The 19,141-nt window shown below is 40.5% G+C and overlaps 1 protein-coding gene across 1 annotated transcript in view; it reads right to left on the reverse strand.

Annotated features, from left to right (window-relative positions):
- DTD1 (D-aminoacyl-tRNA deacylase 1) overlaps positions 1 to 19,141 on the reverse strand; it is a 362,106-nt gene that overhangs the window by 342,083 nt on the left and 882 nt on the right. Inside the window, exons 2-3 of the mRNA XM_007948202.2 lie at positions 17,254 to 17,344; positions 15,122 to 15,357 (exon numbers count right to left, since the gene is read on the reverse strand). Coding sequence (XP_007946393.1) covers positions 15,122 to 15,357; positions 17,254 to 17,344 — 327 coding nt within the window. The remainder of the gene's footprint in view (positions 1 to 15,121; positions 15,358 to 17,253; positions 17,345 to 19,141) is intronic.

A 19,141-nucleotide genomic window follows, 5' to 3' on the forward strand; every position in this document is an offset into this window, starting at 1 on the left:
GAAAAAAAAAAAAAAAAAGGACCAGGTTTGCTGGTCTGACAAAGCCTGATGGAACCACTGAGACTCTGGCCCCTAGCTGCCCTTCAGGTCCAGAATTGAACCCACTCCTGTGATTTCCAGCCAAACAAAAGACAGGCATATGAGCTGAACATTTACATTAGGTAGAAACACTCCTTGGAGAGAACAATCATGGGAGAATAGAAGGACTGTGTATACACAGGGAAATAGCTCAGGGGGCAAGAGGGCATGGAGAGAAGGACACAGAGAAAAGGTAACTATGGGAAGTAGGAGGGGAGCTGTTGCCCTGTGATAAATTGTAGTCAATGTCATGAGACAAAGTATATATGAGCTGCTTTTTGGAAAGTGAATTTGCTCTGTAAACTTTCACCCAAATCACAATTTAAAAAAAAATGGATCGAAGAATTAAATATTAAACATAAACCTATAAAATACCTGGAGGAAACACAGGGATAAATCTATGGGACCTAATCTTTTGTAAAAATAAGATAACAAACATAACAACAAATACACAGATAGCGAGACAAAATACATAAATGGGACCTCATAAAAATTAAAAACTTAACACTCATCAAAATATTTCACCAAAAGAGTAAAAAGGCAACCTACAGACTGGAATGGATCTTTAGAATTGACATCTCCAATAAGGATCTAATCTCTAAAGTTTATTAAAAACTTCAACAACTCAACAACAACAAAAAAAATCCACTTATAGAATAGGCAAAGGACCTGAATGGAACCCTCATGCAAGAGGACATCCAAGCAGCCAACAAATGCATGAAAAGATGCTCACAATCATTAGCCATTATTTGTTGCTGTCAAGTCAGTTCCAACTCACAGCAACCCTACAGGACAGAGTAGAACTGCCCCGTAAGGTTTCCAAGATTGTAATCTTTACAGAAGCAGACTGCCACATCTTTCTCTCACAGGGCAAGAGGTGGGTTCAAACCAACAACCTTTTAGTTAGCAGCCAAATGCCTAACCATTGTGCCATCAGGGCTCCTTCATTAGCCATTAAAGAGATGCAAATAAAAATTCCAATGAGATACTAACTCATGTTGGTTAAAATGGCACTGATTTGAAAAAAATAAATAGGTAACAACAAATGTAGGCAAAAATGTGGGGAGACTGGTGGGACTGAAAATGATACACCACTATGGAAAACTGTATAGCCTCAAATAACTAGAAATAGAATAACACTATGATCCAGTAATCCATTCCTAGATATATACACTAAACCAAAAAACAAACCGATTGTCATCAAGTTGATTCCAACTCATAGTAACCCTATAGGACAAACCTCATTGGGTTTCCAACATTGTAATCTTTACAGAAGCAGACTGTCATATCTTTCTCCCACTAAGCCACTGGTGGATTCAAATCACCAACCTTTCGGTTAGCAACTGAGCACTTAATCACTACACCATCAGGGCTCCTCGTATACACCCTAGAGATCTAAAAGTAGTGACACAGACATATGCACACATATGTTCCTTGCAGCTTAAAATTCACAATATTTTAAATTAAATATTAAATATTCACAATAGCAAAAAAAAAAAAAAAAAAAATTGAAACAAAGGGGTGCTCATGAACAGATGAATCTAAAACCAAAAAGTCAAACTCACTGCCATTGAGTTGATTCCAACTAATAGTGACCCCCACTGAATTTCCAAGGCTGTGAATCTTTACGGAAGCAGACCACCTCACCTTTCCTCTATGGAGTAGCTGATGGGTTCGAACCACCAACCTTGTGGTTAGCAACCAAATGGCTTAACCACTACACCACCAGAGCTCCTTGAACAAATGACTAGATAATCAGAATGTGGTACATACATACAATGAAATACTATGCAACTATAAAGAACAATGATGAGTCTAGGAAGCATAAAATGGATAGACCCAGAGGGCATAACCCTAAGTGAAATAAGTCAAGGACATAAGGACAAATATTTTATGATCCTTCTTTTGTAGGAAGATAAGCATAAATATATATAAAGAGAGCAATGTACATGGGTGGTTATGAGGGTGGGTTAGGAGGAGGTGTGTATTAGACCATAAATACTTGTGATTTTTGATGGCGGCAAAGAATGGCACCAAATGTAGGTGTAGTGAGCACACTATGACCAAAGTAAATGATATCTCTGAGAAGCACTCCTGAGAAAAAGATGCCTATACTAAAGAATTTGATTTGTATAAGATGACAATAACAAAAACCAAAATGATCATATATAGGTGGGTACAGGCATATAGATATTCAGGTAAGTACTGGTGTATACGTATGTGGGAATAGATAGAAGTATCCATATGTATATGTAAATACAGATATGTGTCCCCGCATATATACTCATTGAAGACACAACAGATATTCCTCAGACATAACCAAACACCCTCCAAGACTGGATTTCTAGATTTGAAAGCTTAGAACCAGGGTCTTATGGGACATCTCAGTCAAGTGGAATATTATAGTTCACAAAATTCATATTGAGCATCTTAGCAAAGTGAGTAGCATCTGGAGTTTTAAAAGCTTGTGAGTGCCAATCTAAGGTACAACTGCTGGTCTCTACTCATCAGGTGCAAAAGAGTAAGAAGGTAACCAAAATCTCAGAGAAGAAACAAGGCAATAAGGCTAATAGTCTACATGAGCCATGACCTCATCTACCATGAGACCAGAAGAACTAGATGGTACCTGACTACCGCCACTAACCTTTCTACTGAGGTCACAATAGGCAGTCCTGGATAGAATGGGGGAAATGTAGAACAAAATTCAAATTCTTAAAAGCATCCAGACTAACTGGACTCCTTGACACTAGAGGACTCCCTGAGACTATTGCCTTTAGAGAGTCTTCAACCCTTGAACCCAAACTATCCTGCGATCACGTTTTAATGAAACAGCAGAGTGGCACACAAAATTAAGGATGTTATCCATAAGAACAGTGCTCTATTAAAAAACCATTTGTATACAAAGATTGAAAGGTCAACATTATCTTTACAGCAATGATAAGAAGCTAAGAGGGCAAGGAAAACAGAGTACTGGAAATGAAACAACCAGAACACAAAGAGAATGCTGACATACTATGAAAAATGTGACTAATGTCACTGAAGAATTTATGTGGAAACTGTCAAATGGGAACCTAATTTGCTGTGTAAACTTTCAACAAAAACATAATAGAATAATTTTTAAAGTTAAGCCTTTGGCATTACAGTCCCTGCCAAGTATATAAAACAGGCCTCCACTGAAAGCTCACCCATGCTGCTAAAATGATTCAAGTGGAAAATTTGAGAGTGGAAAATTAAACAAACCCATAAAAATTAAGTACTAACTGCTAAGCTAAAAATAGCTGTGGGCTTCTTCTCCTGACCTCCTCTCTGCATTATGAACTTGTAAGAGACCTGGACATAATGCATATCTCATGGAGTGAACAGCATCCAGGCAATCAGAAAGCTGCTGCACTCTTTAAACACCTTTCTACATTGCTCTGGCTCTTTTAGACCAGACCTGCAGAGAATACATAGGAAGTTCCTTTTAATATCATTGCAGCTTCTGATTTGCTGAGCAAAGATGACAGGTGAATGCTTTCTTGGACCCATTAAAAATGGCTCAGAGTTAGAACAAGAAAATTGAGAGTGGAGGCCCTTCTTTCCAACTATTCCATTTTGTTATAAAGTTTATTTTTTTCTTAACTATAAAAGCAGTGCATGCTCAACACTCAGCTCTCAGGATGTTTAATGTCTCCTGCCAAACAGAGCTTTCAACATTCATCTGAAGGATGGAGATCCCTGAGGGGCTGCAGAGGCCACATTTGAACCTGGTTTCCTGAGCCAATTCGGTCAGTCTGGGAATCCACTTCACCTCTGGCTCATTAGGCAGTAGAGGGGGAAAAAAATGACAATTTTGTATACTAGGTTTTATCACTAAAGTGATTGTTTCAAGAAGAGTCAGAGACTGAGAAAAGTTCTAACCTCTGAGAGCACCAGTGTTATAAACTGTGGAGGACTGTAAACTGCCACAAGTCTTTGATTTCCACTGCAAGGTGGGTCTATATCCTCTCCCTTTGATCTCGACAGGCTCTGAGATCGCGCTGACCAATGGTAAATGGCAGAAGTGACGCTTTGCCAGTTTCCAGGCCAATTTTTTTTTTTTAATTGTGATTTGGGTGAAAATTACAGAGCAAATTCATTTCCCATACAGCAATTCACATACACTTTGTCTCATGACTGACTACAATTTAAAACAATGCAACAGTTCCCCTCCCACTTCCTCCCCATAGTTACCTCTTCCCTGTGTCCTTCCCTCCATGGATTCCTACACCTGAGCTGTCTCCCTGTGCATGCACAGTCCTTCTATTCTCCCATCATTGTTCTCTCCAAGGAGTCTGTCTACCTAGTGTAAAGGTTAACCTCATATTCCAGTCCAATCTTTAAGAGATTGCCAGCTCTTAAAACACCCACTCTTAGAACACTCACTGTGGAAAAAGCCAGCCTCCATGTTATAAGTACAGCTACCTTGAGACCATCATGCTGTGAGAGACCCAAACCACACAGGAAGGTCCTAGAGGATGAGATCCCATGTGAAGGCGGAAGAAGAAAAGGGGAAAGAGCAAGAAGCATCAAGGCCGTCTTGGAAGCAGATCCTCCAGCCCCAGCTAACACACATGGATGAGAAATGAAGCACCCAGCCAAGCCCTTCTCAGATTTCTAACCCTCAAAATTGTGAACAAGATAAAATGGTTACTTTTAAGCCACTAAGTTTTAGAGTAGGACTCCCTGGTTAGTCAAACAGTTAAGCACTTGGCTGTAAATGAAAACCTGGCCATTTGAATCCATGCAGTGCACTGCAAAAGAAAGGCCTGAGGATCTACTTCCCTAAGACCACAGCCATTGAAAAACCTATAGACCACAGTCGTACTCTGACACATGTGGTTTTCATAAGTCAGAGTCAACTCAATGACGACTTTTTTTTTTTTTTTTTTTTAGTTTGGAGTAGTACATTATGTAAAGATAGATAACCTAAACAGAAGCCAAGATAGATATAATCTTGCAAAAAGGAGATGCCTGAATAAAACCATAGGTCAGGAGGCTGGCAAGACCAAATTAGAGTAGTAAGGGGTGCTAGGGTAAAAGCAAAGGAAAGGAGTTCCAACAGACCACCTCCAAATAAGGCAAGGGTGCTGAGGTTTCTGGCCACTAGGGGTGTGGTAGGGCCAGCCAAGACAAAGTGGGACAGAATGAGGCCTAGTATGCTATTCAGGGCAATTATGCCACTTGCTCCTTTATTTGGGTTTTCTATGACCACGTTGAGATTTTACAACTTCACAAGAATAACAAAAAAGTGATGTGCCTTTCTTAGTGCATCATATCAAGAGGCACTTGATAGTGATTTGTCCTATTCCAGGTAATGTAAACCTTGATTACTTGGTTAAAATGGAATCTACCAGATTTCTCCACCCTACATGAAATATTAATCTCTATCTTCTTGTCTGCTCTCTTGCTCACTCTTAGAAGATGACTTTTCTGCTTTGCAGAGAAATGACATTGACCCTGTTTCCCACTACCAGATAAGCTCCTGTAAGCTGCCATCCCTCTGCTCCCTCCCCTTCAAAAGCAGAGCTCCCCTTCCCTGGTCCTAAGCCAGGACTGGCTACATAATTCATAAGATCCAATGCAAAATGAAAACTAGAGACCGCTTGTTAAACAAGTAAGGAGCCCTGGTGGTACAGTGGTTAAACCTCTTGACTACTAACCAAAAGGTCAGTAGTTCAAACCCACCAGCCACTCTGCAGAAGAAAGATGAGGCAGTCTGCTTCCGTACAAACCCTATGGGACAGTTCTACTCTGTCCTATAAGGTCACTATGAGTCAGAATTTACTCAGCAGCAGTGGGTTTAGCTTGTTTGAAAAACTGATAATTTCAAGATTACCACCGGCAACAGCAGAGCACTAAATAAGTGTGGGGGCCTATTGAAGATGCTGGTGTTGGGGAACTCAGATGTTGGGAAATCGTGACTAGTTCATTTCTTACGCCAAAAGCAAGTACTGGGAAATCCATCATGGATTTCAGAAGTGTCAGAAGATACTCCAGAAGAAAAGCCTGGTGATCTGCTTCTGAAGGGTCACAGCCATGAAAACTCTGTGCAGTGTAATTCTATTCTGAAACACAGGGGTCACTGTGAGTAGAAATAACAACAATTACATGCTTTATCAATTTAAGAAATTCTCCTCTATGCCTATTTTGATGAGGTTTTGTGTCATGAATGGGTGTTGAATCTTATTAGTTGCTTTTTAATGATAATCATAATCTTCCTGCTTTATTCTGTTACTGTAGTAAATTATGCTGATTAACTTTTAAATGTTAAGCCAATCTTGCATTCCTGGAATAAATCTAACTTGGTCTTGACATATTAGTCTTTCCATAAATCAATTGATTCAGTTTGCTCCTCTGCCCCAGATATTTGCATATAAATTCATGAGAAAGATTTGCTTATCAGTTTCCTTTCTCATAACGTTCTTGTAGGTTTTGGGCATCGGGGTATACCCTCATAGGTATCAGGGGTAACCTCATAGAATAAGTTTGGAAGTATTATCTCTGTGTTTATTCTCTAGAAGAGTTTATGTGAGACTAGTTTTATTTCTTCCTTAGATATTTGAAACAATTCAAATTCTTAAGCACCTTTAGGGCAAGGACACATGTCTCCTTGCTCAACACTGTATACCAGAGCCTAGAACCAGAATTGGGAGCTCTGGTAGCATAGTGCCTAAGGCACTTGACTGCTAACCAGAAGGCTGGCAGTTCAAACCTACCAGCCACTCCTCAGAAGGAAGGTTGGGCAATCTATAGCCGTAGTGATACCGCCTCGAAAACCCAAGGTTTGGGTTTGACTCGCTATGAGTCAGGTCTGACTTGAAGGCACATAACAACAACAACATGACCAGAATTGGATACCTGGGTGCTGCAAACAGTTAAGCACATGACTACTAGCTGAAAGGCTGGTGGCTGGAACTTACCCAGACGTACCTCAGAAAACACTTGGTGATATGCTTCCAAAAGGTCACAGCCTTGAAAACCATATGGAGTATATCTACTCAGTACACATGGGGGAGTTGACTGGATAGCAACTAACAACAACAGCACCAAGGCTGGCAGAGAGGGAGCATTGGTGGCATAGTGCCTAAGGCATCTGACTGCTAACCAGAAGGCTGGTGCTTCAAACCCACCAGCCACTCCTTGGAAGGTTGGGCAATCTACTTCCATAGTGATACCACCTCCGAAACCCAAGGAGGGGTTGCTATGAGTCGGATCCGACTCAACGGCAGTGAGTTTTTGGTGACTGATAGAGAAGGCACAAAAATACGACTTAAGGAGAACCAATCAAATCTCTCCCAACAAAAACAGGATCTAAAGTTCTCAATTAACAACAATAAAGAACAATTTGACCTCAGGGCATACTTCTCCCCTCTTACTAAGCCCACCTGAGGTCTAAAACCTTCTCTATGACTTCCTTGAATACAGCAGAGAAGCAGAAACAGCCCAATAGACTTAATGAACCCCAAATGATAACAGGAAAGGGGCACAGATAAAGAGTAGATGGATTTTGTAGTAAAGCAAAGTTGTCAGTGAAGCTCAGTGGTTAGGAACTCAGGTTGTGGACGTGGCTGCTAGTTCTATTCCAGGTTATTCCTGCCATCTATGTGCTAACTGACCTCCACATGTTACCTTGCTATACCTCAGTTTTCCCATCTGCAGAATAGGGGGTAATCCCAATGTCTACCTGTGAGGATTCCATAAAATAAAGAATGGAGAGTTTACTTTGCAGAGACTGGCATGTAATAAGCCCTTGACAGATTACTTTGTTATACCATCCATTAATAATAGTAACAAAAAAGTCTATTAGGACAAACAGAAACTGACTTGCCTTCCAGGGTTCCCATTCCACATGGAACCCTTGGAAACAGCTTGGGCTATATCACCAAGCAGGCCATAAAAGAATGGAGAACATTATAAGTCAACTTTGATGTCCAACTCAGGAACCACTGCTGGGTCCGAGTAGGGAAGAGAGATGACTGGTCATGGAAGTAACTGCAACATGGGCACTGCTTCTGGCCGTAAAAGGAGACAGAGAAGAAATAACAGCTGCGAGAGTGGCCCTGAAAACCCTAAAATAAAGAAAATGTATTTAGCAGTTCATCTGCATTCCAACACATTTCAGCTCACAGAGCCCTTTACATATTAGAACTAAAACCTAAATTCTCAAAATTAACCAAAAGATAGCATATGCATTAAACATTCTCTATGAACTCTATTCTACTAAAGATAGTATTGTGATGAAATGAGTTCCTTTATGTGGTTTTTGCCTTGGTTCTTTGGAAAAACAACTTGAGAAGCCCTGAGGAGTTACCTTTGCCCTAGTTTTCTGTACCAGAAGGTTTATTTCTTTTGCCTAGATTGATTGACATTTCCTGGGTAAGTTGTAAACAACTTCTTGTTTGATACCTTTTGTCTGATCAGGTGGTCTGCACCTTGCTCTGTGATAGGTATGCACCTTGCAGCTATTGGTCAACAGACTGTGTAAATCTGTAGCATTCCAGGCAAATGAAGTGTCTGTCGGCTACCAAGAGGGGATTGGTCAGTTTGTGGGATTCCCATCCCCATTGGGAGAGACCATGCTTTGAAACTGACAAGGAATTAGGTATATAAACAGCCAATCCCGCAGAGATTTTTGAGACAGAAAGAAGCAGGATGAGAAGCAGCAGCAGAGAGAGAGGAGCTAAAGAACCTCCTAAAAGAGATGTAAAATGAGTCAAGAGCTATAACAATGAAGACAGCTGAAGGCCCAGCAGGGGCCCAGTGTCAGACCAAGTGATGACAGGCAGCAAGACCAAGAGGGGCTTATCTTGAAGGGGCCAAAAGGATCCTGTCCTGGGGATGCCAAAGGAGCCTGCCACAGGGGGCTGTGGGGAGGCCTATGTAACAGGCTTGCTTGCATGGTTCAGAGGAGCTGAGAGAACTATTCTACACTGAAGAAGGGAGACTTTGCCTATGTACTTCTTGATCCTGATCCCAAGTTGTGGCCCATTTATCCTGATCCTGACTTGTACCCTGCTGTTTCCTTAATAACTGTAAGTATGATCTGTGAGTTGTGTGTGGCCACTGCAACAAATTATCAAATCCAGAAGAGAAGTAGAGAATGCCACGGGAAGGTTAGCTGGTGTGAGAACTGGTTTAAAAAAAAAAAAAAAAAGGTTGGAGGGTGGAGGTGATACACTATTGTTACTACAATTCTTACCATTTTACAGACAGTAAAGAGTGACTAACATACTGTTCCCAAACAGTAAAGAGTGACTGACACACTGCTGATATCATTGTAGTGCTTCAAAATTCCAAAGGATTTGGAAATAAAGTATTATTAAAACTCTTTGCAAAATTCACATCCATTTTTCATACAATGATCAGATGTAGCATATCCTATGCACTTAGAGGTTCCAATCCATTGTACAATTATATTGTTGCTTCCAGTACATTGCCTCAGACATTTGATAAATTACCTAGATAAAATACACATGATTTCAAAAAGCAAAAGCATTTTTCGGAACACAGAGCACCTAGTAATACATAAAACACTCTTCTTTAAGGACTTAGATGAAAACTGTTTTGTTTTCATCCCACTATTCCTTAACCATTAATGTTCTCCCCTATAAATATCCTCCTTTGTGTTTCTAATATATTCCTTGTGTTCATCCTTCCAAGGGAGATTTCTCAGAAGTGGGATACTTCTACAAACACTAAGCAGAAAAAACATTGCTGGCAGCAGGTAATCCTTGGCTCAGCAAAGAAAAATAACCATTCAGAAGAACTGACTTGTATTACTAATTCTGTGATGAAACACTTCTGCAGCAAAACCACGTCAGATAATCCCAGTGTACATGGAGTGGGGAAAACACTGGAGACATCCACGACCTGACGTGAAGGGAACTCCTGAATGGAGCTCTAACTGGATACTTCCAGAAAAAACAAACTGTGCTCTACCAGAACGCAAGTAAAGTGTGATCTGATATAAGGCAGAAGTATCCTACTTATATGGAAGGCAGCAATGCCCATGTGTATGGCAAATGGACTCTATACATTGTTTTGTTACTGGTTGCTAGTGAGTCTATTACGACTCAATGGCAACCCAGTGTGTACAGTTTTTAAAGCTGTGATCTTTCAGAAGCAGATCTGTCTGTCTTCCAAGGCACCTGTGGGTTTGTCTGAGCCACTAACTCTTTGGCTACTAGTTGAACACTTAACCTTTTGTAAAATCCAAGGATACTACTGGGAGGAAAATTAAAAAGAAATGCTTCCAAGGGATGTTGTTGTTGTTGTTATTTGCCGTCGAGTCGGCCCCGACTCATAGCGACCCCTCCTTGGGTTTCCAAGGCAGTATCACTACGGAAGTAGGATTGCCCAACCTTCCTTCCGAGGAGTGGCTGGTGGGTTTGAACCGCCAGCCTTCTGGTTAGCAGTCAAGTGCCTTAGGCACTATGCTACCAGAGCTCTTTTCCAAGGGATAGTAATATCACATCACTCACTGCAGTAATCCTTGGAGTTCCTGGTACAGTACTCCCAGTACCTGCTTCTGTCATCATCTCATAGTGTCTACATTTTCCTGTTTGTGCTGCCTTGTCCCTGTGTCTATGCTGCTCTTTATGTCACTCAGATCATCCTACACTGATACAGTCTCTTCAACAGAGTAAAACCCTATTTCCAAATAGAATTATATTCACAGGTGTCAGGGTCAGGACTCCAACACATATTGGTAATACCCATAGCACAGTATGGGGCTCTGCTACACTGTTTCACACACATTTAGTAAACTTTATTAATTAAGATTAAAAACAGATCCAATTAAAAAGTGACTTTGGTTTTTTTTTTTTTTTTTTTTTTACGTAGAGAAAGAAAGCTAAAATATAGGAAATATTATAGGGTTAATGGTAAGAACTACCTGATGTTTCCACTACAAAAGAACATGAAGGCAGCATTCTACTGAGAAAGGTCTCATATTGAACTGCTTACTAAAAGATGCTGAATATTTTTTCCACTGTTTTCGAAGAAAAAGGTAGGATACTCTCTTTATGAGATGGTAGTGAATGCAATTTACCCCAGAAATATGAAAACAGACTAGAAATGAACAGCCTTCTTAAAAAGTCTTTCAGAAACATTGAGAGTACAAAAATGAAGAATGTCTTTTTACTATTCAGCCCTTGTGGATGTTCCTAAAAGAGCTATGAAACCCACATCTATTTTTCAATACAAATGTGATTTGCTTAAAGGCTTAATTCAGAGAGCCAGTTCCATATATGCATGCTTATTTGTGCAAATTTGGCTAAGATACAAATAAACCCAGAGTGCAGGCACTGGCAGGTAGGGTGCTGAGGTAGTCAACTGAGCAAGAGCATCTTTGATTAATGTTCCAGCTTCTGTTCAGATTCTGAGTTGGTAGCAGTCAATGACCTCTGAGTTCCCTGGTGTCTCTACTCCATGGATGTATAATGCAAATGTAAGTTGGCAAAGTCAAGGGACATGCCAAAGCAGGAAATAAAGTCACTTTCAGAAAACAGTTGGAACCATAGTTATCCTGGAGAAATCAGGGGACAAAGGCATTATAGGATTTCCTCAGGACTACACCCTCTCCTCACTTACCGACATCTCATTATCAGACATTTGGCATTTGTAAAAATAGTAAAATATTCACTATCCTACTAGTTGGGGCATGTGGTAGTTCAGTTTATGTGTCAAGTTGACTGGGCCTGGTTGAGTGGTTGGGCAGCTGGTGGTAGTTATTCCCCATGATGAGACTGGCAATCAACTCTATGGTGGGATCTAACACAAGCAGCTGAGTAGCTGCTTTGGGTATGTGGTCTGCTTCCCATATACAAGAAGCAGCTTTGGGAATGGTCTCTAGCTCATGGCACCTTGAAACCTCCATGCAGCCATGTCACTGTTCAGCAGCCTGCCATGCTCTGCCGACCCTGGGACTTACAATGGACTTGAATTAATGGCCTACCATGTGGTTTGGTAACATCAGGACTGGGCCTTTTTACTTGTCAACCTTGGGCTTGTTAGCCTCAGCAGCCTAGCTGTCTGAGTGAAAAAAGGCTCTAGCTTCAGTGGGCCAGGAGCTGGAGGCAGAGCTGAAGCCCAAGGTTGAGGGGCTTTCACCCAGCCCCTAGAGCCTGGCACTTTGAACCTGGACTCAAAGTCTCCAAATTGTAAGAGAATAAACTTCTGTTTATTAAAGCCATCCTATTTGTGGTATATTTTTGTCAGAGCAGCAGTAGGTAACCAGAACAAGGCATTAACAAATACATCTGGCAGTAACAAACACTGGCTGTGATGCTTAAGGTTATGTGTCAGCTTGGCTGGGCCATGATTCTTGGTGGTTTGGCAGTTATGTAATTATATAATTTGGCAGTTATCTAATGATGTCGTCATCTTCCATTTTGTGATCTGATGTGGTAATCCTCCATTTTTGCATAATGTCCATTTTCACGTAACAACTTGGTCTTTGGAATCTAACCACATTGATAAATGAAGAGAGGGTGTATATATATTCATTCCATATATTCCATGTTGTTGTTGGGTGCTGTCAATTTGATTCAAACTCATAGTTGGACAGAGTAGAACTGCTCGATAGGGTTTCCTAGGCTGTAATCTTTACTGGAGCAGATCACCAGGTCTTTTGTGCTACGGAACCTCTGGGTGGGTTTGAACTGCCTTCTTTTCAGTTAGCAGTCAGGCATTTAACCATTGCACCACCAGGGCACTTTATATATATTCCATACATTCCATATATTCCATCCCAGTAAGCAAAAAACAGTTTCCATGGAGTCAGCACCAACTCATGGTGACCCCACGTGTGTCAGAGTAGATCTGTGTCCATATGGTTTTCAGTGGCTGATTTTTGAAAACAGATAACCAGGCTTTTCTTCTAAAGTGCCTCTTGGTGGACTCAAATGTCCAATCTTTAGGTTTGCAGCTGAGAGCTTTAACCACTTGCAGCATGCAGAGACTCTACTCTCTCCATTACTAGCTTACAAACTGAAACGAGTACAGACATGTCTGATGGGCAGAGCAGAGTCAGGGTCCCACCTGGGCCTCCCAGCTGCAAGGGAGTCTGGGAAAATCCTTATCTCCTTCTCCATGAGGAAATGGGACTCAAAGGGCAGGGACATGCTCCAATGTAGGAAAGTGGAAAAAAAAAAAAAGTCTTTCAGATTCATAATTCTCCTATGAACTAGGACCACTATTCCAAGACATTTTCTAGACTCAATCTTAACTATTAAAACTAGATTGCCATTCCTGATGATATGCAGTGTTATGGATTGAATTGTCCCTAAAAATATGTGTTGGAGTCCTAACCCTGATACCTGTGAACATAATCCTATTTGGAAATAGGGTTCTGCCATGTTGAAGAGACTGTATCAGCGTAGGATGATCTGAGTGAAAAGAGCAGCATAGACACAAAGATAAGGCAACACAAACAGAAAAAGACAGATACTATGTGATGATGACAGACAGAGGCAGGTACCAGGAGTACTATACCAGGAACTCCAAGGATTACTGGCTACTAGAAGCTGAAATAGACAAGGACTTTTCCCTATAGCCACCACCCTAAATTGGAACTTCTAGCCTCCTGAAGCATAAGAAAATAAATTGCTGCTCCTCTAAGCCCCCAGTTGGGGTAATTCTATTACAGCAGCATTAAATAACTATGACATGCAGGTAAGCAAAGGCCCAAACCTGCAGTGTCCAATATGGTTGCCAGTAGCCACATATGACTACTGAGCACTTGAAATGTGGCCGCTCTGCAACAAAATACATAAAAGCCTTGCTCCACATCCTGCATTGGTGAGTAGCAACTGGGGTCTTAAAAGCTTTCAAGCGGCCATTTAAGATGCAGCTAATGGTCTCCTAGCATCAGAAGTGAATAAGAATGCAAAAAAAAAAAAAAAAAAAAGGGCATTTGGAAGCAATCAGCCATAGGACACGATGGCCCTTGAGACCAGAAGAACTAGATGGTGCCCGGCCACCAATGCCAACCACTCAGGAAAGGATCAAATCTGGAGATCCTGGATACAGTGAGAGGGAAAACGTGGAACAAAATCCAAAAACTCAATAATGACCAGAATTACTGGTCAGATGAAATCTGGTGAGACTCCCAATACTATGGCCCTGGAATACATTCTGTGCCTGGAATAAAACACACCTCCAGGGGCTGGCTCTCAGCCCAACAGTTAACAAGATGTACATGCAGACCACTCAACCCAGGATAACGCACCCACATACTCTATGGTAATACATCCCTTAAAGCAATAGACCACAAGACATCAGAGGTCCAATATTCAAATTGAGGAAATGCAGGACAAACAGGAGTATATAAATATGAGGGGACAGAGGAAGAATTACAAGGTAGGGAGGTGAGGAGACTGGGTTAGGGTTGGACATGGTAAATGGGGAATGAAACTAAATGTACACGTAACATTGAATGTAAAACAAGCTCTTAAAATAAAAGAAAGAAATGTGGCTGCTCTAAATTGTGATGTGCTGTAAATATAAATTACATACCACATTTTGAAAGTTAAAAAAAAGAATGAAAAATATCTCATTAATAATTTTTTTGCATTGACTACATGGTACATTTATAATATTTTAGATATAATGACTTAAATAAAATATATTATTTAAATTAATTTAATCTGATTCTTTTTAATGTAGTTACTAGAAAATTTTAAATAACCTATGCAGCTTGCATTTGTGGCTCACACTGTATTCCTAGTGGATAGAACTGACTGAAGCAACCAAAGAAACACTGTTGTCCAACATACTTCTAGGTTCCTAAATATTTTCAAAATACAATCAGAAGAATAAAGAAGAGTAAATAGTATCAGGAGCATTCAGACGATTTGTGTTAAGTGCAACAACAGAAGCAATAGCAGTGATTATATTATTTTAAGCAATTCATGAGCCTAAACAACAAACATTCTAGAAACGGAGATGTTGCATTTGCAGATTCTATTTCCTCCTGCCCTGAAAGACCCCTTCCTGGGCATGAGCTCACTCTCTTGCCTACCTTTGATGAGCTCCGGCCTGTACGCCTTTCGCAGTTGCTCCAGGAAGCTGTTGTAGAAGCCCTCAGCCTGTTCTGTGGGCATGGCCAGGTGGTAGTCAGGCTTGTTACCCTTGAGGATACACTGGAGAGTGAACTGGCTGACACACAGCACCTCATACTGTTTGTCCATCACACTCTTCGACCAGTGCTTCCCGCTGTCATCCTCAAACACACGCAGGTTTAAAATCTTTCGGACCCTGCCATGAAAAGCAGAAAGTGAGAACCACCTGAAGAATCATGAGCCCCCACCAGCCCTACACTCCCAAAGCAGGACCAGCATCCTGCCAAATAAGGACAGAATGGTGACTCTATCATTTAACTACTCCATGACTAAATTTTTTCATTTGTAATATGGGGGTAATAATAGTCCTATACCAGAGAGTTGTTTGGGGATTTGCTGCCTGTTTGTCAGTCCCTCCAATTCACTGGAGCTACTGGTGGGAACTAGGGAGAAAATGACAACCACACATTATCTGCTCCTTCAAGTTGGGAGATATTTCAAAACATGAATCAAATTCTAATTTTTTATAGAATAATTCAATCTTGACACTGGAATAAAGGATACCCCATTTTTACATACCTTCTCGGAGTTACTCAAAATGAATAATTCAGCAAGTACCTTGGGAGAAAATCCACTGTTGTTGCAAATATGCAAAGAGATCTAGGAAAAGATATCTTGACAAGTATGTCACATGTTCCTTAAGCCTCAGAGGGGTTTGCCCTGTACTTGTGGATAACAAAGGATAGCCACCTGGGCAAGGAAGTGGATCATGTAAGGTGTGTAGAGAGTCAGATTTGAGAAGTATAGCAAAGAACCACCTACATGAAAGTTGAAATTCCACCATTTGAGAGCCATGTTTTCAGATGGTATAGAAGACAAAGACGTTAACACGCCCAGTGGGTTTCCTCTGGGCCAAAATTCCAAAAGCTCTTCAAAAACTAATTCATGGAATCCTTCTAACAGTTACCCTAAGTAGTGAGTTTGTCTTAGGCTGAGTCACATCTCTTAAGCATCACAGTAAGTGTTAGCTCTCTAATACAACAGAGCTGTAAGACAACTCAGACCCAGAGCCCCAGTTTTTAACCACTGTACCCCTTTACTGCCTCTTGAGTGTCCAAACTCACTGCCATCAAGTCAATTCCAACTCATAGTGATCCCTATTGGGTTTCCAAGGCCATAAATCTTTATGGAAGTACACTGCCCCATCTTCCTTCCACGGAGTGGCTGGTGGGTTCAAACTGCCAACTTTCTGGTTTGCAGTCAAATACTTTAGGCACTGTGTCACCAGAGCTCCTTCTTGAGTGTCCAGGTGGCAGATATTAAAATATCAGTATCTGAAGTAGTACTGAATTGTCATTACCAGTCATCAAAACCTTAGCAGATATTTGGTTTCAATCTGATTTTCATCATCATGCAAAACAGTAAATGCTGATAGGAAAAGGCAAGACAGGGCAGTTTATATCCAGGCTCTGGATACCAAGGAGCAAAATAAACAGTCTAAGCATTGCAAGTAAATGGGCCAAGCATTTCTAGGGACAGGAAAAATATAAAAGGAGGTAGGATCATCTGTACTGAAAGAGTCTCGTAAGACAGCAGCAATGACAAACTCGCCTAACTTACTGGCTGCAGGGTCAGACCACCCAGACTCTGTTTGGGCTCAGGCTTTTTACTAAGTGTGCATGCATGACTGTGGGCACGTCATTTAACCTCTTTGAGTTACAGCTCCTTATGTGTACATGAACAACTGGGCATTTTAAAAATGCATAAATAGTACCCAGATTATATTACCCAAATTAAAAAACAGAAATTTTAAATAAGATGAAAAGAGGCTCAGTGTTTGCATTTAGAGGAAAAGAGGCCCAGTTCACAATGTATCAGCAAATCAGGGCAGTGGTGACATTATGCTCCTGCACCACAGCTGACCTAGTGGGTAATACAACAGACTCCTCTTCCTCCATCTCTAAAACATAGTGATCACCTTGCTGCATCAAATAGGACAAAATACAGGGACAAAATCATATGGAAATTCCCAGTGTAACCACCATGTACACCATTCCAATAGTAATAATGTAGAAATCAATCTGCATCTTACATGTGCTCCAATTCTTTCTGTGTATCTTCCACAGAAATACCCAGCAACACACAGAGGCCCCGACCAATGGCACTGATCTGCTCTCCTCCAACTAGAAGGAAACAAAATGGGAAAAACACACAGAATCAAACAGATACCATGACGCACTTTTAAGTAACTGAAGGAAATGTTTTAAACGTCCCACATACTTGTAATTTCTTTGGCTAAAGTTAATAGGCATTCAAAAATGAAAGATGTTGCACAAATGCTGTGAGGCAATCATAATTCACATTCACTCTGATTTTATATCTGGAATAAATGGGATCTGTAAAGTGAACAATCATCAGGCAGGATTTTAATGCTACATTTTCATCTGTGTCATCTTGAGTAAGACACATACAACTTCCTATGGTTGACTGCCCATCTGTACATACAAAACGTTTTGTTCAGAGCACAAATGGAAAACATTCATGCCATAAAAACAAATATGTGTGATTTTCCGATTTAGTACAGAGAAGATGAATACACTATATATAGAAACCACAATTCTACATTAAGTTTCAACTCAGCAAAATATTATTTCCCAATTTAGTACTGAAGTTACATTCTTGAACTTTTTGAATCAAGAATTCACCCATTAAAAAAATCTGAGCACATGCCCCTAACATTTGTGTATTTATAATTAAATGTATGCCCCACTACCATTAGACACTATGACAAACGCTAATAATAGTACATTTGAGCCAAAATGCATTGCTATGATGGTGAATCTAAATCCATATTTGAAATGGTGGTCTTACTAATTTTCTTTCCTTTTTTTAGGGGGAGAGGCAACTTTTTACCAAATCTCATCACATTATGGTTGTTTTATTATCTCATCATGTGCTGATCTACGTTACAATCAGAAGTAGAAGCGTCAGTTCTGCATTTCCTGGTTGTTCACTTATGCTGGATAATAATAATAACTATAAACATACCTAACCATGCAACATAGGCTGTACCATGTTACAATATACTGGCAGCCAAGGAAAAGAGTAGGAAACTCATCTATTCCTTCAGGTGACCACCTGACATTCAGAACCCAGGTATCAATCCATTACTTAAGTATCCAAACCAAAACCAAACCAAACTCACTGCCATCAAGTTGATTCCAAATCACAGGGACTCCCATTGGCTCTCTGAGGCAGTGAATCTTTACAGAAACAGACTGCCCCATCTTCCTTCCGGAGCGGCTAATGGGTTTGAGCCACCAACCTTCTGGTTTAGCAGTCAAATACCTTAGCATGTGCCACCAGAGCTCCTTTACTTAAGTATCAGTAAGGCTAATTTCTCTTAGTTTCATGCTTAATTTTTTTTTAATATTTTCCTTTGTGCTGTTTTTTTTTAATAGACTATAAATGGCTTGTGGTGTTGTTATGTGCCGTCAAGTCGGATCCAACTCATAGCGACCCCTCCTTGGGTTTCCGAGGCAGTATCACTGCAAAAGTAGATTGACCAACCTTCCTTCCCAGGAAGGCCTGGTGGGTTTGAACCGCCAGCCTTCTGGTTAGCAGTCAAATGCCTTAGGCACTATGCTACCAGACCTCCTTTCTCACTTCCAGAAAACTTAAATATTTACTGAAATTTCAGCTATACACCCTTGTTTCAAAATCCCATAGATAATAGTGCTATCCTATTCCCTTTTACTCCAGAATCATATCCAAATCCAAAGTTACCCAAAGCACTTAGAAATCATTAGTCAGGGTTAACAGTAGAATCTCAGGTCTAAATATATTATTTGGGTGGCTTTTGTTATTTCTTTAGGGGTTTTTGCTTCCAGAGTTATACTTTTGTGGACACATGAACACGTGTTTGGTATAGACTGGCAGGAAAGAAAGAATATTTAAACTGAAACAGTAATATAATTCTA

Source organism: Orycteropus afer, unplaced genomic scaffold (assembly GCF_000298275.1).
Source record: "Orycteropus afer afer isolate SDZICR_OR568_19922 unplaced genomic scaffold, OryAfe1.0 scaffold00208, whole genome shotgun sequence".
NCBI classification, from domain to species: domain Eukaryota; kingdom Metazoa; phylum Chordata; class Mammalia; order Tubulidentata; family Orycteropodidae; genus Orycteropus; species Orycteropus afer.